This window comes from Periplaneta americana, chromosome 8 (assembly GCF_040183065.1).
Source record: "Periplaneta americana isolate PAMFEO1 chromosome 8, P.americana_PAMFEO1_priV1, whole genome shotgun sequence".
Lineage (NCBI taxonomy): Eukaryota > Metazoa > Arthropoda > Insecta > Blattodea > Blattidae > Periplaneta > Periplaneta americana.
The window spans coordinates 69073813-69101270 of NC_091124.1; the positions used below are offsets into that span (position 1 = coordinate 69073813).

Sequence of the window (27458 nt, forward strand, 5' to 3'; positions counted from 1 at the left end):
CATGAGACTGTCGCATTTAAACACACTTAAATGCCATCGATCTGGGCCGGGATCGAACCCGCAATCTCGAGCATAGAAGGCCAGCGCTATACCGACTACGCTACCGAGGTCGATGGACAGGAGATGTAAACATTGCAGGCAGAGAAGGAGAGCAATATAATTTCTATTCAACAATGGCGGAGGTCTCATTCCACTCTTGACTTGAAATTGGGCGATCTGAAGCCTTCTACCGCCGCCTAGCTTCAAGAGAAGCATAGAATGAGATCTCTGTCATTGGTTGAATAGAAATTATACTGCTCTCCTCCTCTGCCGGCAAAGTTTACATCTCCTGTCAGACATTACGGAACGAAGTATAGGTGAGGAAATGAAAGGAATGCAAAGAGAATGGTTCACGACGTTGATATACAATTCTAATTGATTGTAACTTCTGTCAATAATTCTGTTTGATTATGTTTGCCATTAGTTACGAGGTTCGCAATTTCAAACCCGGTTGAGAGTAAAGGTTTCCTTCGGAAGGGAAATATAGCTGGGAGATCATTTCGAAAATTTTCTAAAAATAAAAGAACCCTCTCCCTGAACGAGAAGGCTTCAAGCAGTATTTACTAGCTATATTTTCCCACGTAGAACTTGGAAACTACACACCGGGTCTATATGAGTGTTACCTAAATGAACGTGGATTTATCTCAACCTTCAACTACAACGCATACCATCCATTTTATATAAACGTTTGTAAAAGTGACGACTAATGACATCAATACTGGATTATGGATACTCTGTACCGTATTTACTCTTTCTTGTGTATTTATCATTACGTGTATAGGTTGTCTCAAATACATACACAGGAGTTCGTTGGGTGGCCTAGCCAGATTATTACAGGCGATCAAGTTGTCTACGACTTAGTATAGGCCTACTATATAGAATATCAGGGTAGCTATTGTGAACATATTTTATGATTTAATGATACAAAATAACGCATTTATGACCCTTCCTATATACAGGGTGATTCACGAGGATTTACCGTCACTTACGAGGTTTATTTCCGAAGACATTCTGAGCAAAAAATATCTTATAAACATTTGTTCTAATCTCAATATTTTCAAAGTTACATTAATTTGAAGTTGTTAGTAAAATACTTTTTCCTTTAGTTTTAAGGGTAAAAAATATTACAAATAGACAATGAACTATTCAGAAGTGTCATTTCTTTAATTGGCTAGTGTTCTGAAGCTAAAAATGCGTTCTTAATTTGTACAGATTTTATTTTTCAATTTTTAACAAAAATTTACATCATTCTTACGTACTTATCACAAAAATTGTTAAAAATCATACGACTTTAGGAACTTCATTCGTCCACACCTGTGGAGTAACGGTTAGCACGTCTGGTCGCGAAACCAGGTGGCCCGGGTTGGATTCCCTGTCGGGGCAAGTTACCTGGTTGAGGTTTTTTCCGGGGTTTTCCCTCAAATGATGGATAACTTTCGATGCTGGACCCGGACTCATTTCATCTTCATCTCATTCAGGAACACTTTCGTTGAATTCTACATACTTTTTACACTAAAAATTCTATGTTTATTATTATTATTATTATTATCAGCATCATCATAATTATCATTAATATTGTCCCACGTCGTAGCGTCATGTTCTACGACATCATGTCTAGGACTCGCGTTACGGAACGCGCGCTGGTTCGAGTCCTCATGGAGGAGAAATTTCGGCTAGCGAACCTATGTCGACCTAGCATTGTTATGAATTGTCTGAGCTACGATAGATAACGAAATCGGTTTACAAAAAACAGCTATGACGGCTGAGAGATCATGTTTGATAACCGTTCACCTCTGCCCAGGAATGTAGACATGAAGCCAGCAACTTTTTAATTGGATATTTGACGACGCTGCATCAGCTACTAAGTTCTTTAGCGTCGATGGAATTAGTAATAGCGAGATGTGGCCAATGATTCACCATAATTACCGGACATTCGCCTAACGGTTGAAGAAAATCTCGGAAAAAACCGAACCAGATATCCAGCCCAAGCGGGAATCGATCGGCAGGCAAGTGTCTTAGCCGACTGAGTTAGCGCCGCGGCGGGTGGCTGCCAGCAACTTTCATGGACTGTGGTGTCATAGATTATTATTATTATTATTATTATTATTATTATTATTATTATTATTATTGTGACTTTTATTTCACACGACAATAATGTTGCTTTTATTTACAACAATAATGGCTTTCTATATTTCTGAATTTAAACACTCCCGTCAACAATGGGTATTTCACTCCACACATCAACACAGTATTCGTTATTACATTCCACAGACGACAATGACAATTCACTTGGATTATTGAGAACAATAATGTACTCCTAATCTCAACTAATGTTCACAAAGCACTATTTACAACACAAAACTGTCAGTTCTCAGTTCACAGTTCGTTTGCCTTAGCTAGTTCTTCTAGCTCATTCACTCAAGTTCACAATATATCGAGCCCAAGACTTGCAGAGATAGTCCACTGAACTTCGAACTCAAGACTTCTGGAGACAGTCCACTGCACTCGAACTCAAGACTTCCAACTGCGTTGTTTCCGCCTGGACGCTGCTCAAGTTCACTCGCGTGTCGAACCCTAGACTCCTGGGTGCTGCTGAACTCGCTGTCCAATACTAACAACAACAACTGGCTCTCTTCGAAGGCTATTAGCTTTTTATTAGTTAAACCACACTTTCCAGAAACTACGATTTCGCGAATAATCTACAGATGCCTAGAGGATGGCGCTTCTCGAGACTTCTCTGGATTTCTCCCCTCAGTCGCAGTTGCTTTACTTTCCCCTCTCTGCCGCAGCCCAGCGTGCCGTCGTTCTCCTTACGTCCGTCTCCTCCAGTTTGCGTGGCTGCAGCTTCCTCTCTCTCCGCGCGCCTCGTCTCTCGCGCCTTGTTCCTTCCACGCGCGCCCTCCCTTTTGCGGGACGCGTGATCGACTCTCGATGTGGCTGTCACATTATTATTATTATTATTATTATTATTATTATTATTATTATTATTATTATTATTATTATTATTATTATTATTGAAGGTCATTTTAGTAATATGTGAATCTTTTATAAACAATATTATAGCTAGCAACATTTAATACAACAATTAATATTCATAACTCTTTGCCTAGTTGCCAGGTCGTGTACTGATAATCGCGATCCCTTTACATCTTAAAATTAGACATTGTATTATGTCTTACTAATTTTATTATCTGTTATGTGTACTATACTGTAATATTATTTTTCTTGTAAATATTCGTTGATTTTATCAAACATCCTATGTGACTGTACAGAACATAATTTTTCAATCAATCGATGATGCAATTAATGTCCATCATATTCGCCAACGTTTTCTACCGAATTGTCTAATATTCTTCGATAGGCCTATTGGTATTTAATTATTTTTTCCTTCTTCCTGAAAAAATTATGTTCTGCACTATCACATAGGAGGTTTCATAAAATCAAGACAAAATGTTGTTATTGCTGGCATTCTTTGGTCTGACATTATTGGCAAGTCGTTGTTGATTAGCATAATAATATTAATAAATAGAATAAATGTATTATTATTATTATTATTATTATTATTATTATTATTATCATCATCATCATCATCATCATCATTATCATCATTATTCGACTTCCCTTAGAAACAGTACGGTTGCGTGTGTCAGGTTTGTGTTCTTTTATTTTCTGTGTTAATGAGATTTCCGCCGGCGATGAACGACAGTGATGCCCGCATGCGCATAACAGACATCTCCGCCTCCATACTTTTAGTCGCCTCTTAAAATGTCATTACTGCCATGCACTGCTCTGCTACCAGCTACCTCTACTGACTACTGACTGTGAGACTGGCCTCTCTTCAAACAATATTAGTAACAACTCGCAAGGGGTACACACTGCAGGAGATATCGACGACGTCGATTGTAATGATCGTGATGATGATTGATGATTAGAGGACAGAGATGCACGCGAAAGAACGATTGTTTCCTCTTTTTTTACGTATAACTACGTCTTTCTCTTCACTAGGTTTGACCGTCACATAAAAATGCTATCCCTTCTAGTCATATATTTCTCTTGTTCTCCTTATATTGCCTTTGTTCTTTTTGTCTGTCCTTTGTTCTCCTTGTCCCATTTTTCTTGCATTTCCATTGTTCTCCTTGTAGTCCCCCTGTTCACATTGTATTATCATCCTTCTTCTCCTTTCCGTTTCTTTATTCTCCTTGGCGTCCTCTTATTATCCTTGTATTTTCCTTTGTCTCTTTGTATTCCTTTTGTTCTCCTTCTAATCCCCTAGTTCTCCTTGCTTCCTCTTGTTCCCTTTTTCGTTCCCTTATTTTCCTTGTTCTCTTGTGCTCTTTATTTCCCATGTTCTCCTTGTATTCCCCTTGTTCTCATTGCATTCTCCTTGGTCTTCTTGTGTTTCACATATTGTTCCTATTTTGTCCTTGTTATTCTTGTATTCTCTTTGTCCTCTTTGAATTCCTCTTGTTCTTTTTGTCATCTTCACGTTCTCTTTGTCGTCCTCTTGTTCTTTTTTGTCGTCCTCTTATTTTCCTTGTCATCCCCTTGTTCTCCTTATATTTCCCTTGTTCTCATTCTATTCCCCCTATCTTTATATTCCCGTTGTTCTACTTGTCGTTCTCTTGTTATCTTTGTCGTCCCCTTGTTCTCATTGTATTTCCTTTGCTCTTCTTGCGTTTCCCTTATTATTCTCCCCTTATTGCCCTTTTTTCTCCTTGTATTCTCCTTGTTCTCTTTGAATTCCTCTTGTTATCCTTGTCTTTTCCTTATCCTCTTTATAATCCCCTTGTCTTTATGTTTCCCTTATTCTCCCTGTATTCCCCTTGTTCTTGTATTTACCTTGTTCTAACACTAATATTCGATTTTTAAAACTTCAAATCAGAAAACCTTTATTGAAACTTGAATTTTATAACATATACCGAATTCCACCGTTTCACATAAGGGGTTCCAAACAGGAAGTTAAGTGAAAATACTTTATCGAATTTCCATACAGCAATTTTTCTCTTCACGATCTCGTTACTCCAAAATTACAAAACAGGAATATTGTAAAGTGAATCTAAATTTCAATATAACATAAAGCCAGACTCCAGTTATTAATATGTTCACTTAGGGAAGTTTCTCACTGGAGCAACTTTCAACATCAACTCAACTGTACTTCAACGCAACTACAGTTGCTATTAATACATGAATGCCAACAAGATGCATACACTCTTTCAATCTCAACTCAGCTGCGATTTCTGCAGATCAACCGAGTTGATAGCAACTGGTGACTGCAGTTGACAGTTGCTGTTTATATGTACAAAATGGCATGCTCTCAAGCTAAAGATGATATGGAATATTCGATCACTAAACTTAAAGTTGCTCTGGTGCGAACAAACATTAATCTTTAACGCAATTAAGCCACAACTGCAACTCAATTTCGATTCAGTTGCGGTTGAGAGTTACTCTAGTGGGAAACCTTCCTAACTATCCAGTTTATCGAAAGCTAAGGTACAATCAGCGGGTTAAGGGGCATGGCCTTAACGTCGCATAGAAATTACTACCACAGGTTCGGATTCTACGTGTCTATGATTGTGTCTTTCTTATTAATGAGAGATCTGGAGCCAATTTAGACGGAGATCCGGCGTCGCGATGATCCCATATTACTGTGTATCCGTCCGTCCATTAGAGATTGAATAAAAAGTCCAAAACAAGGGCATACTTTACACGCTTTTAGGGGTATAAAACTTTGATATAGTGAGGGATGAACAAAATTTGAAAGTATTGATTAGATCAGAGATTAGATTCTATCCTTTGGCCGCATTACGAGCACTTCGCAGGGTAAGGATGGTAATGGGACTGCAATCTCAGAATTTCCATCCCAGCTCTCCTGTGTATCAACCCCAACAGAGAGGTTGTGTCTTTCACTGAAATTAAGGAGCTCCACATCTGACTCTGAGCGTGGACCTTCATATTTATATTTCCTGGAAGAAGTGTGTCTCAGTATTTTAAAGCCTCGAGGAACTGGGTTCCTTGTTGGTCCATAGGTTCTTATTAATATAGTTTTTCGGATCACCCCACCATATCTTGTGGCATCCCTCATGTGCCACCAGAAGGATTCTCCGTTAAGAATTACAAGGTACACATGAATATCTCACGGAATATGGCTTCATAAACTTACAGGAAGAAGACGAGTCGGAAGATCAAAGAAACGTTGGAAAGACAAGTTTGACTTTTAAAATGTTCTGGAGACGGAACAAACCATTGGCCTAATTCTTGCTGACATTGATTATGATTCATTGGATTGAATAGATAGGATAAATTGGTTGAATTGAATTGGTTAAAAATATAATAGAAAGTATATTGACATATGGGACCGAGGGATGAATTCTTGTTAAACACTTAGGGTGCTATTCATAGACATTTCGCAGCACGCGCTACGAGCGTACTAAGCTAGCCCCCGCTATCCACTGCTTACTAGTACAGAATTCAAATCATATCCTATCGCTAATACTGGTTTATGAATACGAAAAACGCTGATCATCCACCGGAAGCCCACGCTAAAAATGTCTATGAATACGGCCTCATAAATCTAGGATCCAAACAGTGGAAATGAATGGGATAAGAATAGGGGCCAGAGTGTCCGGGTTAGAGAGAAGAAATGAAGATGTTAGACAGCTGGTGAACATGGAAGTGTCAATGATTAAAGTAATAGACATGCAGATTCATCAATGGTATGGCCATTTGAAAAAAATGCAGGAGGAAAGATGGCTTAAGATACTTCTGGAATAGTCACCGGAACCATGGAATGACGGCCGGAGCAGTAAAAAAAAGATGAGGATCCTCCACCTACAGGAGAAAGATAGGTCAGACCTTCGGTCTGTCATACAGGCGGTCAGGGTTCGAGTCCCGGTTAAGCCTAGGATTTTTCAGTAAAAATCCATAGTGATACTTGTGACGGACGAGATCGCAGTTGGGGTTTCTCTCGGGGTTCTCCCGTTTTCCCATATTAGGCATCTACATCTTCCGTAAACATTTCTCCATTTCGTCATCATTTCATAGCATTCCCCGAACTCCGGCTGGCGACTCACGGAGGGGGCTGGCCTAGGGATGAGTGGAGTTGCTTGCTCGAAACCTGGGTACGCAACGAACCTTAGTGTAGTCAGCCGGTGTGGGTTTGGGAATGCGCCTAGCTTGAGGGTTAGCGCAATTGATCTTGAAAACTCGAAACGCTGGGTCGTAGTATCCTTCCCCCAAAATTCAGTTCAACCCCGTTATGCCCATTCGACGATTGTCCGCGAAGTTATAAAAATGTACAGAACTTTTTCATCAGTCTTAGAATTTTTTACTCTTTTTTTTTTTTGTATCTGTTTACCGATTGGACTATCGGAGACGTCTGCGTTATTATAAGCCTGCTGAAACATATATTCCTGACACAAAAAACTTGTTAGGCGAGAAATTCCTATAAATATTGTTCGAAGCTTTCTGACTAAGGAACAGAAATATTTCGATTTCCGTAAGTCTACATCATCAGACATTTGACTTCACTTCTATTCCGAAAGAAGCCATTCTGAGAATTGTATCGCTCTTGAAAATCGATCGTCCTTCGCTGGACTTCAACCCGCATCCCAATAGTGAGTGTCATAACTGATAACGTTCAGTCACCGAGTTTGACTAAAGGCCGGTTCACAATAAACCGGGAACTGAAACGACAACGAGAACGAGAACGGAAATAATGTTAAAATAAATGTATTTAAATTTGAGTATTCACAATAGTTAATTGTGAATGCTCACATTTAAATACATTTATTTTAACATTATTTCCATTCTCGTTCTCGTTGTCGTTTCAGTTCCCGGTTTATTGTGAACCGGTCTTTAGTGGAAAGATGTTCAGTAGCCTGTAGCGAATCGTAACTCGGCAGTGAACGATGTTGGATATCCCTTGTTCGCGTCACACTAGCTACTATAAGCTTTGTTAATTTCCTGCCCCTCGCTTTTAGCTGTACAGAAGGGCCATCCCGTCGTTAGTATATTGGATATTGAGGTAATATCCGGCCCGCGGAGAAAATTTTACTGCAGTCTTGTTTACAACTTCATTATGTTGTCTGTAGTTTTTATCGCGATTTAGGATTCAGCATTCAAGAGCACTGATATGAACTAATTTGCTTCTTTATGGTCTTTTCTTACTAACGATTATTAAAAACAGAAAATCGTATGTAAGATAAACATATCATTTACAAAAATGAAGTAACTTAATAGAATTGTGTACAAATTTACTTAAAGCAAACGCCTCACTTACTACAAAGAATTTATAAGATAACAGAATTAAGAGATTTAAATAAAGAAAGATACTATCTTGGTTCAGTAGTAAGGCACTATGAAGGTTCCGGGCTCAAAAACAGGGTCGTCGGCCTGGGTGGCGATGGCGCAGTAGGTAGAGTGCTGGCCTTCTGTGCCCGAGGTGCGGATTCGATCCCGGTCCAGGTCGATGACATTTAAGTGTGATTAAATGCGACAATCTCATGTCAGCAGATTTACTGGCATGTAAAAGAACTGCGGGACAAAATTTCGGCATAACAGCGATGCTGATATAACCTCGGCAATTGCGAGCGTCGTTAAATAAAACATAATTTAAATTTAAAACCTGGTCAGCCACTCTGTCGTTAGTGATTTTCTCAATGATAAAGTAACTAGGATAGACCTACATATACAGTAGATGACAACAAATTTCTGAGGACTAGCCAGTAAATAACAGCAAATTGAAATCCAATATACCATTCCCAATAGTCTAAATATAACTTTGGAGGAAAGAGACTATGAATAGTCGATTATTTTACGACGCTTTATCAACAGCTATGGTTATCTAGCGTTTGAGTAAGATGAAGGTAATAATGCCGGCGAAATGAGGCCAGGGTCCAGAGCTGAAAGTTATCCAGCATTTGCTCTTAATCGTTACTCCACAGCGGTGAACGATTATGAATAAAACCTAAAATAAAGAAATGTCTTCCTTTGTAACAAGACATATGTAAAGGTCGGGAATGTTAATTAATTATAATTTAATAATAATCCACTAATATAAAATGAATTATAGAAAACTCAAACTTCAAATTTATTTGCATTGTGTAAATACAAATTCGCATGTTGTGTCTCCCGGGGAGTAATGCAGGTCTGGAGCTTTTTTCAGCCTTATGAATATTATTCTATAGGACTGATGAAAAGAACCATGCTTCCCTAAATTTAGCTAAAGCAACATAAAATTATGTTAAAACTCATTTTAATTTCTCTTGTGTTGACTCGTACACTTTGATAAAAACTTAATAGGAAATGTTATCACAAATATATAGTCCTGAGAAGTACTTGCAACATACCGGTACATGATTAAAGGGTTATGAGATTATCAACTTATTGTTTTTTTTAAGGTATGTAAGTTATATAGGTCTATATTGCTGTTGTTGCAGTAGAATTAAAATTATGCCCAAACTTAATGTTTATTCTTATTTCTTCTATAACACCAGCATAAATTTGCAGCTGTAATGGTTGAATATTAATTTGTAAAATTTATGTTAATTCGAAATTTGGCCACCCTGTGTGTAAATACCTTTCAGAATTCACTATTGGGGTGTCAAAAAATAAGGTCCAATTACACCAGTAGCTGTAATGACACACCAGACATTCACCTTGGCGAGGCTTTTTGATACTCACGAATTACTCGTGGGTTTTTGGTACCCCAAAAGATTGTTTTGTGTTGGTTTACATGACCACTAGTGTGAAAAGTGGCTTCATCGCTGAACACTATTATGTTCACTGTATATCAGGTTGGATGTTTGCCATTTCTGCTCATATCTAACAGCATTTCATATAATACGCTTTTGAACTTCTGTAAAAGTTTTGGCGACTATGGTACGGGTACATCCCAAGATACTTCGTTAAAATTCTCCAAACAGTTTTCTGTGAAATTTCTGTTTCCAAATCATATCGTTTGGTAGATTTACTTAGACCATTCAGAATGGATTGCAGAACAGCAGCAATGTTCACTTAAGAATTTGGTTATAATAAATTGAAAACTAAGTTGTAAATTACCTTAGTTGACTAGTTTCGACTACACTGTTAATCATCTTCAGAACCAGTGACGTTCTTGTTTCTTCCGGTTTCTTCAGTTTTTTTCTGGGGATGAGTTTGTTTGGTAGTGTGTTAATCATCTTCAGAACCAGTGACGTTCTTGTTTCTTCCGGTTTCTTCAGTTTTTTTCTGGGGATGAGTTTGTTTGGTAGTGTGTAGTCAAATAGTTTGATTATGTATAGATGATGTATGTGAGTGTGTTTTTATGTGTCTGTATATTCCGTACTGTTCCAATGTATTTAATTTCGGTTTTTTTTTTTCGGTTGAATATGACGGAATTTCATATCTGTTCCTATGTTGCTGTAGTTGCGGTTGGTGTTTGTGATGTCTGTTTATTCAATTTAATTCTCCCTGGTCTCAAACGTCCATCATTAGCGTTGTACTTTTTTACAACCCAGCCAGTCTGAACAAACTTTTCGTATATACGATAAATCATTAAATGGCTTGGTGAATCTCACTGAAATCAGTCTTCAAATCTTCTACGGATTATCGTTGGAGATCTAAATACTTCCATTAAGCTAGCTACCATTCTTATTTCTTCTAGTGTTAACCTGTTATCCATGACATAGGCCTCTACCTGACATAAAAAATAAATAAAATATTTATTTTCCATTGAAGTGCTAACATAATTTTGACATACTTTGTATATTCTGTCCAACGTGCATTAAAAGTAATGAAACGTATGATACCAGTACTAAGTATTCATATTGTTTTATTAATATTTTTCAGTGAACTGAAAGCGGAAGACAAGGACAGAAGGCTGTTAATTGAAGTATGGGATTGGGATCGTACATCTCGCAATGATTTTATGGGTTCGCTGTCATTCGGGATTTCGGAGCTTATAAAAGCACCCGTTGAAGGTTGGTATAAGCTGCTGACTCAGGAAGAGGGCGAATTTTACAATGTGCCCGTTCCAGAGGAGGGTGCAGACCTGGCTTCACTCAAGAATCAGATGAGGGTAAGCCATATTTCACTTTCTTTGTTTCTAAGTCTAAAAACTTGTAATGAGTTTTTTATATCATTTTAAGATTGTATGTTAGTTACGCACAAGTGTCTTGCTCATTATAAATGTCGTAGAAGTATAGGAGATGCCAAAGAGATTTTTACAAGATTCTGTGATCATCAAGCCACTATCTTGGTTCTTCAAGAAAAGTATTTTCATGTCATATTTTACAGGTGAGCAATAATCTATGAACCTTTAGAATTAAAATATACAAAGATAAATAGTAGCTTGGAACATAGAGCTGTATGCTAACAGTTTGTTAAGCATTTTGAGTTTCTATGTAAGTACACGTACAGTAGAGCTCCGTTTAAATTAGATATGTTGTAATATAAAAATTATTGCAAACAACCTTGGATTTTTTTAAATATTAATATTGTAGACTGGTGTGTATATATACCTGTACATTAATACAAGTCCAATATTTACCGTATATCTATGAATTTGTAGTATGGGTACCATAGTTGATGTAGGCACCCCAGCAAGCAAAAAGACTCCAATTAATGGTACACAGAGGTGCAATTTTGCCATTTTTGGTTAAAAATTACGATTTTCCGTTTTTATCATTAAAACATTGCTTAAGGTCAAAAATTTACCTCCATCAATTTTCATGCTCATAGAGCTGTCCAATCACCTGTTAGAGTTAGAAGAAACTACATGTGTTTACTTTCATATTTATAGTTTTAAACTTTTAGACACATTTTTCTCGGCTTACGGTTTTTATACCTTTACTAAAAATGCTACTCTTCTTGCAAATAATTTAGTACGGTATGTGCATGATCTTTTTTTTCAGTGAATGTTCTTGAAATCAAGACTTCCTTTAGATCTCATATTTTATTTTTTTTGTATATATACTCATATACCGGTACCTGCAATTTTTGTTTGAAAATTTTTATACTCGTTTGCATTAAATATTTTCTTCTTATCTTTCTAGTAAATGGAATGGAAAATCTTAACAGAAAGTTTTATTTCTGAGAGTCTGACAGGTGCGTAGACAAGATTTCAGATAAAAATTATTAAATTTGTGGGAAGAGTACCGGTAGCGATTTTTTTTTTTTTTAATGTTTAAATTTACGAAAATGTTAATAAGTCTTACATTTTTAAACAAAGCAAATGAAACTTTGTGCATAGACTATATGCTTCATAATAATTGTACAAATTTTCAGATTTCAAATTTCTAAATTATTCAAACTAAAATTTCACCTCAGTGTACATTTAAAACAATAGCTAACCTGTGTATTTATATATTTTATTTTTAGTCTTCATTTACTTTGATCTTTCCTTTCTTCTCCTGTTTTCTGTCGTTCTATTTTTCCTTTCCTTACTTTTTACTTTTTTTTTCTCTTTCTTTAATTTCTTCATTTACCTTTGTTTTCAGTCCTGTTTCCTACCTTTCATTTTCATTTATTTCTTTCCTTTTGTCTTCCTTCAGAATTTTTTCTTTTATTTCACTAACGGCATATTTTTTTTTTCTTTTTTATGTTTTATGTTTATATAATATATATTTATTATTTATCCATTTATTTATTTATCTTCGTATTTATTATTATTGGTATTTTTTTGTTTTCTTTCTTTCGTCCTCTTTTTTGTTTCTTTTTTTATAGTTTTTCTTTTCTTTTTTTGTCTCTCTTTCTCTACCTACAACCATATCTCACCTTGACCATATCTTTGTCTGTGAGGGAGTCATTTGTTTTGTCTGTTCCATTCTTCTTATATTTAAAGCAGAATATAATTTTGTTGAGAATAAAATATCCCCATATAAAAACAGTATTTATTTTGTGGAGATCAGGATAATCCTCTATGTAATAGTCTGTGACATGTAATCGAACAACGGCATACTCTAAACTTTAGTGAAACGAATAGCTATTAAAATATTTCCATATTTTGATATTCGTTTTCCTATGTGAATATGGCTTGTGCTCTGCTTTCCAAATCATGGTGATCCCAAGATGGACATGATCAGAACACACACATTGTTAGACAGGTTACTTTCTTTTCTATTACCATTATTTAACCAATGTTTCATTATCTTCTCATTGTCATTATCGTATGAGGAAGCTCCAACAGCACAGAAATCAGAAGTGGCCATTAGAAAGTCTAAGAATTACTGTATCAAATGGTTAATTAGGCTGCAATTCGTTATTGTGACCAAAAGCATCATCAGACTTCGAGTTAAGTATTGATTCTAACTACAGTTCATTGTGTTTCAGTTTATTTCAAACTGAATTTTTTTTTTTTTTTTTTAAATTTTAGTGTTGAAAACTAAAGTAGGATAAGGAAATAATAAAATTTAGTGATTTCATGCTCCTGTAAAATATTATTCTGATTATCATTTAGCCAAAATGCATCATTAAATTCATTTAACAGATTTGTGGATATAGAAAATATTTGAATACACTTTCTCTCTTTTATTTACGAATAACTATTACATTCAAAATATCTCATTTAATGTACCTACTGGTATATTAGTAGTTATGAATCAGAAGGAAACATGTTCATGTAACTTTGTAATAGCAATAATTTTTATCTCCTTTCCTCAAGAAAGCAAATATAATGCATGTATTTCAATAAATACGGTGCAATGACAAATTAACACAGAACTTTCTTACATTAGTATTCCAAGCTGCCTAATATCTGTTTAGAATAAATTAACTTCCATGAAGTAAAAGTTGCATAGATACTCGTATATTATGGGACGAGCATTTGGAAAATTTCAGGAAATATATTCTGTAGATATTGAAAGGTGACATGAATTTATTATATAGCATGGTACACAAGTCTTCTGTATTTTACCCTATGAAATATCAATTTGGCATCTTATTAACTAATATTATTGTTTCTTTTGAATTCATTTATGTTTCTCTAATTAAGATTCCCTAGTGTAATTGTTTAGTTAAGGTTATAAGAATTCTTAGATAATAAACTTCACTGTTATAAATGTAGTAGGCTATTTTCATTTAGTTCTCAAACAAGTGAAAGGATTTAGCGTATGTACAGTTTAGCTTCGACCTGTGTGTTTGTGTGAAATTTTCAAATAAATTGACAGGTTGCTTTTGTTTGATGCAAATTTCATTACACACATTTGTCAGTTAGACTTAATTTACAAATGAAGCTAGTCAACTGGTGAGTGTTTGCACATGTAAATGAATGGCACTGTACATTTTGTGAAGTGCTGTTTGATGTTTCATTTGCCAGCAGTTCTGACTTTACCTTCCTTCATAATCTGCTGTTACCTACCCTTTAACTGTAATGCAATGCATAAATATAATGCTTTGAATATACTGTCATTAATCTTACATTAAAATGTATACTTAACAGCTTCAGCTAACTGATTTACAGTAATGCATGAATACCTCATTGATTCTGGCATGGACTGGAGTTGCAGAGAGCTTGTACCACTTCAGAATATACCGTACTCTCCATTGTTGAGGTTAACATTGTGTTAACATAGTTTTATATATCTCTCTACTTTCTGGTTGCAGTAACAGTTACATTTTGATTGTATTCATAGTGGTCTGGATATGTAACTTCAGTACCCATGCAGAACTTCCTTAACAGAATTTGGCATCTGAATACTCATTTTAATCTGCCTTTAATACATATCACTGAATCTTTGAGAAAGTCATCTTCAAAACAATAAGTTCTTAGTTTTACATTTGCTTGTTAAAGTACCGGTAATAAATATTATACAATGAATGATATTGATAAAAGTGCTACCATAACTTGTTTAGAAAGTAATACAATGAGATATTTGAAAATATAGTTCTCCATTTTATTTTTTCCGCCATAAAAAGTAAGATTTCGTAAAAAAACTGAATTTTGTACTCTTAACAATGTTTAATTCAATAATCATTCATACCAAGTAAATATGTAATTATGTTATATTTGTGTTGCTATGTATCAAACATTATAAGTACTTACTTCAGTACCATAACTATTTTTTTATTATCGGTACCTACTACCGGTAATACATTTTATCTTATACTTGGTTATTTTTTTACTAGATACTTACTCAAAGAGCCAGTGAGATTAACAGGCCTGCTAATATAACTTGGGATGGTAGTCATCACTATGTGATTTTTTATATTTGTATCTAAATAAATTAATTTTTTTAATAATATGTTTAATGTACCTTTTTTATAATATTTATGACTCATATTAAAATAATTACTAAAATATTTTCAATTCAAACATTATGAACATACAACACTCCTGATTATGATAACAGATTCATTTTCTTTAAAAATAATTGCTCTTACAACCACAACATAAAATATTGGAATAAAAATTTTGGTATGAACGTAATTAATTATTTCCAAAATATTACACATTAAAGTCTCCTACATGTGTGATAAGACGGTCTTAAATAATATCTTAAATAGTAGGTACAACATTTTGTAATATGGTTTAAAATTAGAATATCTGGCACTTAATAGAAGCAGAAAATATTTAGGCCTAACTAAAAAAATTTTATCAAAATACGGAAATTTATAAATCATGATTCTTCTTACATAATAATTAAGTTACATAATGTCGCCATATAGCTCGTTTTAAAATGAAGATTCCTTTTAAACTTTGACATTGAATATGAAAATTTAAAATTTAATGCAATACATCATCACAGTTCTGGCCTATAATACAGTACCAGTAGTGGGTAATGTAATTACAATCAATTCTAGGGTTTAATTCCTGAGACCAAATTTATGTCTGTGTTTATACTATCCCTTAGTTAGTCTATTTACCAATTACATAATGATTATAAATTGACTCATTGCCTAATCAACAGGATATAGTCAGTTAGTTAATAAATAACACAGAAGATATTATATCCTTTTGTCATGATAAGGGGATAAATTTAGCCTTGATTGATTCCTATATTATGAAAGGAGATAATACTGATGTAAACGGATAATGAAGTTTTATACATAGGCCTATCACATATATAAAATTTATATTGTGACTTCAAAATACTAAAAATTTCTATTATTCATTTCCTTCTCTTTTTATGTTATTACAAGTTTACAAGTAATGTAAATGTATATGTTCACATATTGTCCGTGATTATAAACAGGCACAAAATCACTGTCGATGGTCATATGCTCATGAGATTGGTGTCATCGCAAAGGGTAACCCAGACATTTTCGTTTACCTCACACACACTTAGTGTGGGTGTCACTCATGTTGCGCGACAGATATCAAGGCGATATGCATAGTCCTACATGCACTCCAGCTTATTCACTATGATAGACTCAATGGCAGCAGTTTTACAAAGTCGCAACTGTTGGGTTCTGAGGCAGTGGGGATACATAGACGTTATTTTTCATGTACTGATAACAAAAAAAAAAAACAGAATTTGCAAACAGTCAAGTCGGGGTACCGCGGTGGCCAGTCACAGGAAATTTTATCTCTGTCTCCACCTCACCCAATCCACCTCCCAGCGAGTTGTTCATTCAGATATCCCCGAAAATTGACATACCACTGGAATGGTGCTCTGTTTTGCTGGAAGAAGAATTCATTCTCCTCTTCACCCTGTTCCAGTTGTCGGTACCCTCCATGAAGAAGAATGGCCATAGCAGTTGATAAAGTGTCGTTAAGTAACCCAATTAAAAAAAAAGAATGGAGGATCATACACTTTCCATTTCGATATGGCAAAAAAAACATTTACCTTTAAGAAACACATACCCTTCATAATTTCATTTGGACTCTCTCTTCCCAAAATCCTGTACTAATTAACTTTTGCACAAATGTGGAAGGTTGCTTCATCACTAAATATGATTTTTGATGGCAAGTCTTTCTCATTCTCCACTAATGTCAGTAAATGTCCGCAGAAAGCAAGTCATTTTGGATGCTCACCTGGTTCCATCATATGCACTAATTGCAATTAGTACATAGAATCTTACACACAGTGGATTTAGGTATGTCTAACCCTAGTTAGCTTTGTGTCTGAACTTCTGAGTACTGCTTACAAATGATTCCAGCACACATTCCACAACTTCTGCATTGACTGGCCATTCCCCTGAATGATCTTTCCTCTGACCACATATGCATTCCCCCCCCCCCCCCGGAAAATCTCAGTACTTCTTCACATTCGTCTTGCCAATGGGTGCCTAATAATAAAACTGCCACCTGAAGACACACTGCATTGTTACAATGTTCTGTGTGCTAGTGTATTCCACAACACACCAACTTCGTTGCTGTGGGTAGGATTTATCATTTCGCTACAAATGAACATCGTAGCAACAAAACATTAACAACAGTTTGTAGCGCTATCTGTTGTTCTTTACCACAATTAGACGTACTGTGATTCGTAACAGGAATTCTTTGAACCTTTCTTCTCTGTGATACCGATGTACATACACTACAGCTAATTTATTATGCCTATTTGTAATCACGGACGATATCTGTGAACACACTGTATAATAACTATATGTATATAGTAATGGCAGTGCCAAAAACTTCTCTAATATTATTTTTTATTTTCTTTTATTTTATTAATTATTCAGAATATTTATTGCTTAGTACCCAGGGTAGTAATCTGACTCTTTCTCATAAAGGCCTATATGCCTGTTATTATACGAGATAAATAAACACTTTAAATATAAACACAATTTTGAGTGTGCAATAAAATAAATTGACATTTCCTATTGACTTTTCCAAAAATTGTTCCTATACATTTCTAACTTTTTATCACATTAGGAATACATCTTAATGATTAATTCTAGAGTACCCCAATGCTATACATGAGTTACAGTTTTCAATGAGTGTTTTTTTATGTTTGTCTTAAGTTACCGGTACTTAAATATTTAATTTATAATTTCAGAACATTACAGTTTTATCACTAATTTCTAATATTAAGATTAGTAATATTAAACATTTTGTCAGATTTTCACAAAATTAAAATATCTGAGTTTCATACGTGTTAGTCCCGAAAACTGTTCCAGGAACATTAACTACTGTAAGTTAAATAAATCATAATTGATGTAAGTTAAGTCTGAAACATAATGCCAAAGTTTTAATTACTTTTCTGAAACACAGTTAAATATACGAGTATTAATTACAATAAATTTAAACTGAAGAATGGTTATTAAAATTGGAAATACTTTATTCGCACGTTTGAATTGAGAATGAACACTGAAAAGGAGTGTATTTTCACATAGTATGTTACCACCCCAAGAACTAAACTCAATCTAATGCTGCTTACTTGTTTGTCCCCTCCAACAGGGATCAACGATTCTAAGCAAAAGTCAAGTCCGACACACGGTGGGCACAGGTTTTGCATCTTTATAGGTTTCTAGGTGACTGCAGTGCATGTTGGCCTAGATGATGCTGAGACCACCTTGTTGAACTCTTGACACCAACATTTTTATGTGATTTAAATATACAATTTGCTCAACAAATAGTGAATTTTAGTTCATTTAATAACTTCGGGACTATTAAACATAATTATTTCTATTTTTTGCCCCTACATTTAGATGGGAGCATACCCCATTGGGAATAGCTCAGATCAGGTCAGTAGTGTAAACCCCGAAATTCTTACTTTGTTTCTGAGACTATTTCATCCCTTGATCCCCGTGAGTCAACAGTATTCGATCAGTGCATTGCATGATCCTTCTTGGTTTAATTTCATATCCATAGTCTCAAGGTGAACAGAGTGAACAGTCATCAGGTTGAAGTTCAACTTCAAATTTTAGAGTGAGGTATTAATATTTTAATGCTCCATGATATGGTATTTCCTAATCATTGCTTGTCTAATGCAAATGACACATGTTAAAGTAATCACATTAGCGGTAACTAACATAGTTTTAATAACAGAAAAGTGTGGCAACAAACACATAATTTGTCATTCTTACATTAATTTTTCAGTTGCTGTAACTCTTATAATTCGATGTGAACACTTCTGTATCATGAAATGTCGTGTTGTAATGTTCAAACGATATTGTGAGGAATACCTCTGTTGATCTTTTTATAGACAGATATCGTAATCATCCAAGTTATTTGTTGATCTGACATGAATCTGGTGCCTTGAGTATTTAAAAGTTACTGAACATTTTCAGTTAATTTTTCCAATTCTTAAAGTATGTTCTAATTTTATTCTTGATATTTTTTTTTTCAATGAGTTTATCCAACAAATTCAGTCTATTTCTTTTTCTTCTTTTTTAAAATTTCATGTTTTGGTTAAGAAATATTTTCGTATTTATCATATTGTTTTATTTATTTGAAGCCCAACATTGATCCAGAGCTTTATTTTGAAACAATCTAATTATATAGATATATAAGATTATTTATTCAATCATCTACAATTCGACTATAAAATCTTCCTAAGATATAATATTTCATGTTCTAAGTAGAAGAAATAAGTTAAAAAGTAATTGAAATATATAAAAAAATGTAATTGGTCAATCAAAATTGAAAATGCAAATGCAATTCATTGTCCTTTGTATAAACTCTGTGACGTTGAGATTAATTTACTTCCGTCTTCCTCTGTTAATGTTTTCCAAGATTGTTTTGTTTTTTCCACTATTGTAAATATTAATAACTTTATAATTTCAGCCAACGTAAGTTAAACTTTCTTGTCAATACATTTTTATGTGATTTAAATATACAGTTTACTCAACAAATAGTTAATTTTAGTTCATTTAATAACTTCGGGACGTAACATAATTATTTCTATTTTTTCCCCTACATTTAGATGGGAGCATACCCCATTGGGAATAGCTCAGATCAGGTCAGTAGTGTAAACCCCGAAATTCTTACTTTGTTTCTGAGACTATTTCACCCCTTGATCCCCGTGAGTCAACAGTATTCGATCAGTGCATTGCATGATCCTTCTTGATTTAATTTCATAGCCATAGTCTCAAGGTGAACAGAGTGAACAGTCGAGAATAACTATGCGAGTTTTTGCTAAGAAATTGTGAAATTTAGCTTTGTGGTCACTTAGACATTCAAAGAACCCGGAACAATAATGTGAAGTTTATATAAAAATATGAACTGTCAAATGCACAAAACATTAAACGAACGTTTTACAATAAAGTCAGAACTCAAAACTAACGAACAGGTGAATACCACTCTTAAAAATGAGTTTAAATTCGACAATGCACAATATTTAACATCTGAACTGCAGAACTGTCAAAACAATCTTTTCAATATATTTCACAATAAGTTGAATTTAATATTGTGTCAGCTTCATTTTATTACAAGGTCAGTACTAGGTGGTAGGTATTTCTATAATAAAGGTAGCTTTTAAGTACGAGAAAAATTCGTACCGGCACCGGGAATCGAACCCAGGACCTCTCAGCTGTGCGTGCTGAGTGCTCTTAACCAACTGAGCCATGCCGGGACACGATCCACGACGCCGGCCGAATTCCTCTCGTAGTATTATGTTACGGCCTAACTACCTGCATTTAAGACGATACACGTCATATATATACAGGAGCGCATATTAAATGACTTTATGGCCATATTCAACAACAGTTTCTGAAAACTGTTAACATTATATTAGTGAACATTTTCAGTTAATTTTTCCAAATCTTAAAGTATGTTCTAATTTTATTCTTGAAATATTTTTTTCAGTGAGTTTATTCAGTCTGTTTCTTTTTCTTCTTTTTCAAAACTTTCTCTTTTGGTTAAGAAATATTTTCGTATTTATCGTAATGTTTTATTTAATTGAAGCCCAACATTGATCCAGAGCTTTATTTTGAAACTATCTACGTAGAGATATAAAATTATTTGTTCAATCTACAGTTCGACTATAAAATCTTCCTAAGATGTAATATTTCATGTTCTAAGTTGAAGAAATAAGTTAAAAAGTAATTGAAATATGTAAAAAAAAAATGTAATCGGTCATTCAAAATTGAAAATGCAAATGCAATTCATTGTGCTTTGTATAAACTCTGTGACGTTGAGATTAATTTACTTCGGTCTTCCTCTGTTAATGTTTTCCAAGATTGTTTTGTTTTTTTTTCCACTGTTGAAAATATTAATAACTTTTAAATTTCAGACGACCTAAGTTATACTTTCTTGTGAATACATTTTTATGTGATTTAAATATACAGTTTACTCAACAAATAGTGAATTTTAGTTCATTTAATAACTTCGGGACTATTAAATATAATTATTTCTATTTTTTCCCTTACATTTAGATGGGAGCATACCCCATTGGGATTAGCTCAGATCAGGTCAGTAGTGTAAACCCCGAAATTCTTACTTTGTTTCTGAGACTATTTCACCCCTTGATCCCCGTAAGTCAACAGTATTCGATCAGTGCATTGCATGATCCTTCTTGGTTTAATTTCATATCCATAGCCTCAAGGTGAACAGAGTGAACAGTCATCAGGTTGAAGTTCAACTTCAAATTTTAGAGTGAGGTATTAATATTTTAATGCTCCATGATATGGTATTTCCTAATCATTGTTTGTCTAATGGCAAATGATACGCATCAATGTAATCACATTAGTGGTGACTAACAGAGTTTTAATAACAGAAAAGTGTGGCAACACACACTTATAATTTGTCATTCTTATGTTAATTTTTCAGTTGCTGTAACTCTTATAATTTGATGTGAACCCTTTGCAACAATCAAGTATTCTGGAAATTACTCACGTTAGGCCACATGCTGACTAAAATATATTATGATACACTTTCATTCAATGTAATGATCATTATCATCATAATCAGTGGTGTACGCAGAATTTTGTCAAGGGGGGGGGGGTCATTATTAAAATTGTTTTAACTTACATTATCGGTGTTTTTAATTTTGTGTACTATTATTATTATCATCATCATCATCATCATCATCATTATCATCATTATCAGCTGAGTTTCACAAAAGGATGTGAAACTAGTTCCAGGAAGAACATTCTCAACAACATCGTCACGCTACGGCTCTGAAGAAACATTTGCCAATGTGATATTTTCACAAACTCGCGAGAATAACTATGCAAGTTTTTGCTAAGAAATTGTGAAATTGAGCTTTGCGGTCACTTAGACATTCAAAGAACCCAGAACAATAATGTGAAGTTTATATAAAAATATGAACTGTCAAATGCACAAAACATTAAACGAACGTTTTACAATAAAGTCAGAACTCAAAACTAACGAACAGGTGAATACCACTCTTAAAAATGAGTTTAAAATCAACAATGCACAATATTTAACATCTGAACTGCAGAACTGTCAAAACAATCTTTTCAATATGTTTCACAATAAGTTGAATTTAATATTGTGTCAGCTTCATTTTATTACAAAGTCGGTACTAGGTGGTAGGTATCTCCATAATAAAGGTAGCTTTGTTATAATTCGAACGTGCCACAGCACCAAGCACAGGGATTATATTGAAGGAGGAGTAGAAGGACTATGCATGTTGATGTAGGTTTTGTTACTCTGACAGTGAAATATTAGAGAAGGGAAAATGAGTATGGATTAAAAGATAGTCAAATCTAAATATGTCATTTTTTCAAAAAATTCAAGGGGGGCGGGAGGGGGGTTCAGTTCGGTAACCCTCCATTGCGTACGCCTCTGATTATAACCATCATCGTCATTATTATTACTATTTTTCCTCACCATCATTTACGAAACACTAGTTATATTATGAACTAGTCCTGTAGGTGCTTCATTCTTAAGATTAGGCCTGTATTTGCGTATGTAATATTGAATTATAGACAATACGTATATCGTCCAACATGAAAAAATAATTCGAGGTTAAAATGATGTCGTATGATTATTCTAGGTTATAGGATATTTTGTATCATGGAGATAAAAATTATGAAATGTCGTGTTGTAATGTTCAAACGACATTGTGAAGAATACCTCTGTTGATCTGTTTATAGACATATATCGTAATCATCCAAGTTGTTTGTTGATCTGACATGAATCTGGTGCCTTGCATATTTAAAAGTTAGTGAACATTTTCAGTTAATTTTTCCAATTCTTAAAGTATGTTCTAATTTTATTCTTGAAATATTTTTTTCAGTGAGTTTGTCGAAGAAATTCAGTCTGTTTCTTTTTCAAAACTTTCTCTTTTGGTTAAGAAATATTTTCGTATTTATCGTAATGTTTTATTTATTTGAAGTCCAACATTGATCCAGAGCTTTATTTTGAAACTATCTACGTAGAGATATAAAATCATTTGTTCAATCATCTACAGTTCGACTATAAAATCTTCCTAAGATGTAATATTTCATGTTCTAAGTTGAAGAAATAAGTTAAAAAGTAATTGAAATATGTAAAAAAAAATGTAATTGGTCATTCAAAATTGAAAATGCAAATGCAATTCATTGTGCTTTGTATAAACTCTGTGACGTTGAGATTAATTTACTTCGGTCTTCCTCTGTTAATGTTTTCCAAGATTGTTTTGTTTTTTTTTTTTTTCCACTGTTGAAAATATTAATAACTTTAGAATTTCAGACGACCTAAGTTATACTTTCTTGTGAATACATTTTTATGTGATTTAAATATACAATTTACTCAACAAATAGTGAATTTTAGTTCATTTAATAACTTCGGGACTATTAAATATAATTATTTCTATTTTTTCCCTTACATTTAGATGGGAGCATACCCCATTGGGATTAGCTCAGATCAGGTCAGTAGTGTAAAACCCGAAATTCTTACTTTGTTTCTGAGACTATTTCACCCCTTGATCCCCGTGAGTCAACAGTATTCGATCAGTGCATTGCATGATCCTTCTTGGTTTAATTTCATATCCATAGTCTCAAGGTGAACAGAGTGAACAGTCATCAGGTTGAAGTTCAACTTCAAATTTTAGAGTGAGATATTAATATTTTAATGCTCCATGATATGGTATTTCCTAATCATTGTTTGTCTAATGGCAAATGATACGCGTTAATGTAATCACATTAGTGGTGACTAACAGAGTTTTAATAATAGAGAAGTGTGGCAACATACACATCATTTGTCATTCTTACGTTAATTTTTCAGTTGCTGTAACTCTTATAATTCGATGTGAACACTTTGCAATCAAGTAATCTGGAAATTACTCATGCTGACTAAAATATATTATGATACACTTTCATTCAATTTAATTATCATTATCATCATAATCAGTGGCATATGCAGAATTTTGTCAAGGGAGAGAATCATTATTAAAATTGTTTACAACTTACACAATTGGTACCAGTATTTTAAATTTTGTGTATTATTATTATTTTATTATTATTAATATTATTATCATCATCATCATTATCATCATTATCGTCATCATTATTATCAGCTGAGTTTCACAAAAGGATGTGAAACTAGTTCCGGGAAGAACATTCTCAACAACATCATCACACTTCGGCTCTGAAGAAACATTTGCCAATGTGATATTTTCACTAACTTCGCGAGAATAACTATGCGAGTTTTTGCTAAGAAATTGTGAAATTGAGCTTTGCAGTCACTTGGACATTCAAAGAACCCGGAACGATAATGTTAAGTATATAAAAAATATTAACTGTCAAATGCACAAAACGTTAAACGAACGTTTCACAATAAAGTCAGAACTCAAAACTAACGAACGGGTGAATAGTGCTCTTAAAAATGAGTTTAAAATGGACAATGCACAATATTTAACATCTGAACTGCAGAACTGTCAAAACAATCTTTTCAATATGTTTCACAATAAGTTAAATTTAATATTGTGTCAGCTTCATTTTATTACAAGATCGGTACTAGGTGGTAGGTATTTCCATAATAAAGGTAGCTTTGTTATATTTCGAACATGCCGCAGCACCAAGCACAGGGATTATATTGAAGGAGGAGTAGAAGGACTATGCATGTTGATGTACCGGTAGGTTTTGTTACTCTGACAGTGAAAAATTAGAGATGGGGAAATGAGTATGGATTAAAAGATAGTCAAATCTAAAAATGTCATTTTTCAGAGAGTTCAAGGAGGGATTCAAACACAGTAACCCCCCATTGCATATGCCTCTGATCATAATCATCATCGTTGTCATTATTCCTATTTTTCTTCGCCTTCATTTACAAAACACTAGTGATATTATGAACTAGTCCTGTAGATGCTTCATTCTTAAGATGTATGCGTATGTAATATTGAATTGTAGACAATACTTAAATTGTACAACATGAAAAAATAGTTCGAGGTTAAAATGATGTTGTATGATTATTCTAGGTTGTAGGACATTCTGTATCATGGAGACAAAAATTATGATATGTCGTGTTGTAATATTCAAACGATATTGTGAGGAATATCTCTGTTGATCTATTTATAGACATTCATCGTAATCATCCAAGTTGTTTGTTGATCTGACAGGAGTCTGGTGCCTTGAGTATTTAAAAGTTACTGAACATATTCAGTTATTTTTTCCAATTCTTAATGTATGTTCTAATTTTATTCTTGAAGTATTTTTTCTATGAGTTTGTGGAACAAATTCAGTCTTTTTCTTTTTCTTCTTTTTCAAAATTTTCTTTTTTGGTTAAGAAATATTTTCGTATTTATCATAATGTTTTATTTATTTGAAACCCAACATTGATGCAGAGCTTTATTTTGAAACTATCTATATAGATATATAAAATTATTTGTTCAATCATCTACAGTTCGACTATAAAGTCATCCTAAGATGTAATATTATAATGTTTTAATTTGAAAAAATAAGTAAAACTATTTAATTAAAATATGTAATAATACTGTAATTGGTCATTCAAAATTGAAAAATGCAAATGCAATTCATTGTGCTTTGTATAAACTCTGTGACATTGAGATTAATTTACTTCCGTCTTCCTCTGTTAATGTTTTCCAAGATTGTTTTGTTTTTTACCACTGTTGTAAATATTAATAACTTTAGAATTTCAGACGACGTAAGTTATACTTTCTTGTGAATTTGTTTTGACTGTGATGTTGGTGTTGGTTCCACATGGTGGTCGGAAATGGTGGTGCTGATTAGAGCAAGCAGGTAGTGCTGGCAGCTGGTGATGGGGTATGCATGAAATGCCATCGGAGGCTGGGGAGATACAGCATGTGCTCCTCCAGCCTGTTATGCCTAGAGAGCTTATATCATTTTAGCCACAAGTTGAACAATTTAAAATGATGGAAACAGTAAACAAATTATTTTGAAAGAACCCTCTTAATTATTCCTAATTTCAATATAATTGCACATGTTGATAAACTTTTATGTTATAGCAATTAATTGACATATATAATTATCAATGGCATTGGTTTTAAAGAGTGTCTTCATAATTATTTACAGATATTAATAGTCATATTAGATTTAAAAGTATACACTGCAATAAAATATTGAAGATTTCTACCTTGTTCGTGATATGAAATCTTGTTTCTGGGTGACCAGGCTTTCTTACCCTCTAATTCTGCTTCAGTAAAACATGGATGAATTGATAAAGTATAAAGGAATGCTTCAAAAGACTAGATCTATATCTGCATTTAGAATGGCCTGAGATAAACATTCGTTTTTTACATAATGAGAACTAGGATCTTTGTTACTTTCTAATGGTATTATTTTGTTTCTCTTTTATATCAAGCTTGTCTACAGGAATAATTCTACTATTACGTATTATGTATTTAAACTTTCCTGCTTTTCCATGAAAAGAAAAAGAACATAAATCAGGAGCATGATCGGTGTATAAGAATTAAGCATGATTTCTAGAATTTTATCTGCCAAACAAGTGAAATATTCATCTAACTTCATTTTACTCATAATAGCATGGCATTTTCCATATTTTTTGGGTACTTAGAAATCGTTTTATCAATATGATAATTTCGATTTTATTTTAAATGTAGGATATAAAGTCAACCTTTCATTGTTATAATAATTACTTGAAAGAGAAAATGTAATAATGCAGGGTTGTGATACCAAATTTAGGCCAAAAATATAGTAATAAACAAAATACTGTACTTCCTATTACAAATAGACTATTATGTTTTGTGCAAGACAAATAAACTGCTTATAATAACAAAACAAACTGCTCCTTCTAATAAACATGTTGAATGTATTTGATGCAAAATATCATCTAAATATTCCAATACTAATTATTTTCATATATACACAGATGATTATTTTCGTCTGAAAGACTGATTCCTTCTTCAGCCACATCGAAGAGAGATTCTAATAAGATTCTGAGATAACATTCTAATCATAATAATGACAGTTAAAAATGACGGATTTTCAATCGAAATTGCTGACTTTGATTTCTTATTGTATACAATAGAGAATGCCAGACAGTAAATATGCTCAAATGAATACCGGTAAATTAAAAATATTTTAATTTATAACACAGTGATATTAAATCACAGAAAGTTTTATTAGCGTTCTTTTTTTCAAATTCAACAGACATGTTATGTATAATTCAA

At 33.6% G+C, this 27458-nt stretch overlaps 1 protein-coding gene across 13 annotated transcripts in view; it reads left to right on the plus strand.

Annotated features, from left to right (window-relative positions):
* Window positions 1-27458, plus strand: part of Pkc53E (Protein C kinase 53E) — a 1131865-nt gene that overhangs the window by 1033707 nt on the left and 70700 nt on the right. For 2 of the 13 annotated variants that reach the window (XM_069833060.1, XM_069833059.1), the window contains exons 7-11: window positions 10867-11095; window positions 18610-18645; window positions 19827-19862; window positions 21277-21312; window positions 23682-23717. In XM_069833060.1, the coding sequence (XP_069689161.1) occupies window positions 10867-11095; window positions 18610-18645; window positions 19827-19862; window positions 21277-21312; window positions 23682-23717 (373 nt within the window). Of the gene's footprint in view, window positions 1-10866; window positions 11096-18358; window positions 18398-18609; window positions 18646-19826; window positions 19863-21276; window positions 21313-23681; window positions 23718-27458 lie in introns of all 13 variants that reach the window. The other 11 variants (XM_069833072.1, XM_069833071.1, XM_069833063.1 and 8 more) reach the window with 10 other exon arrangements.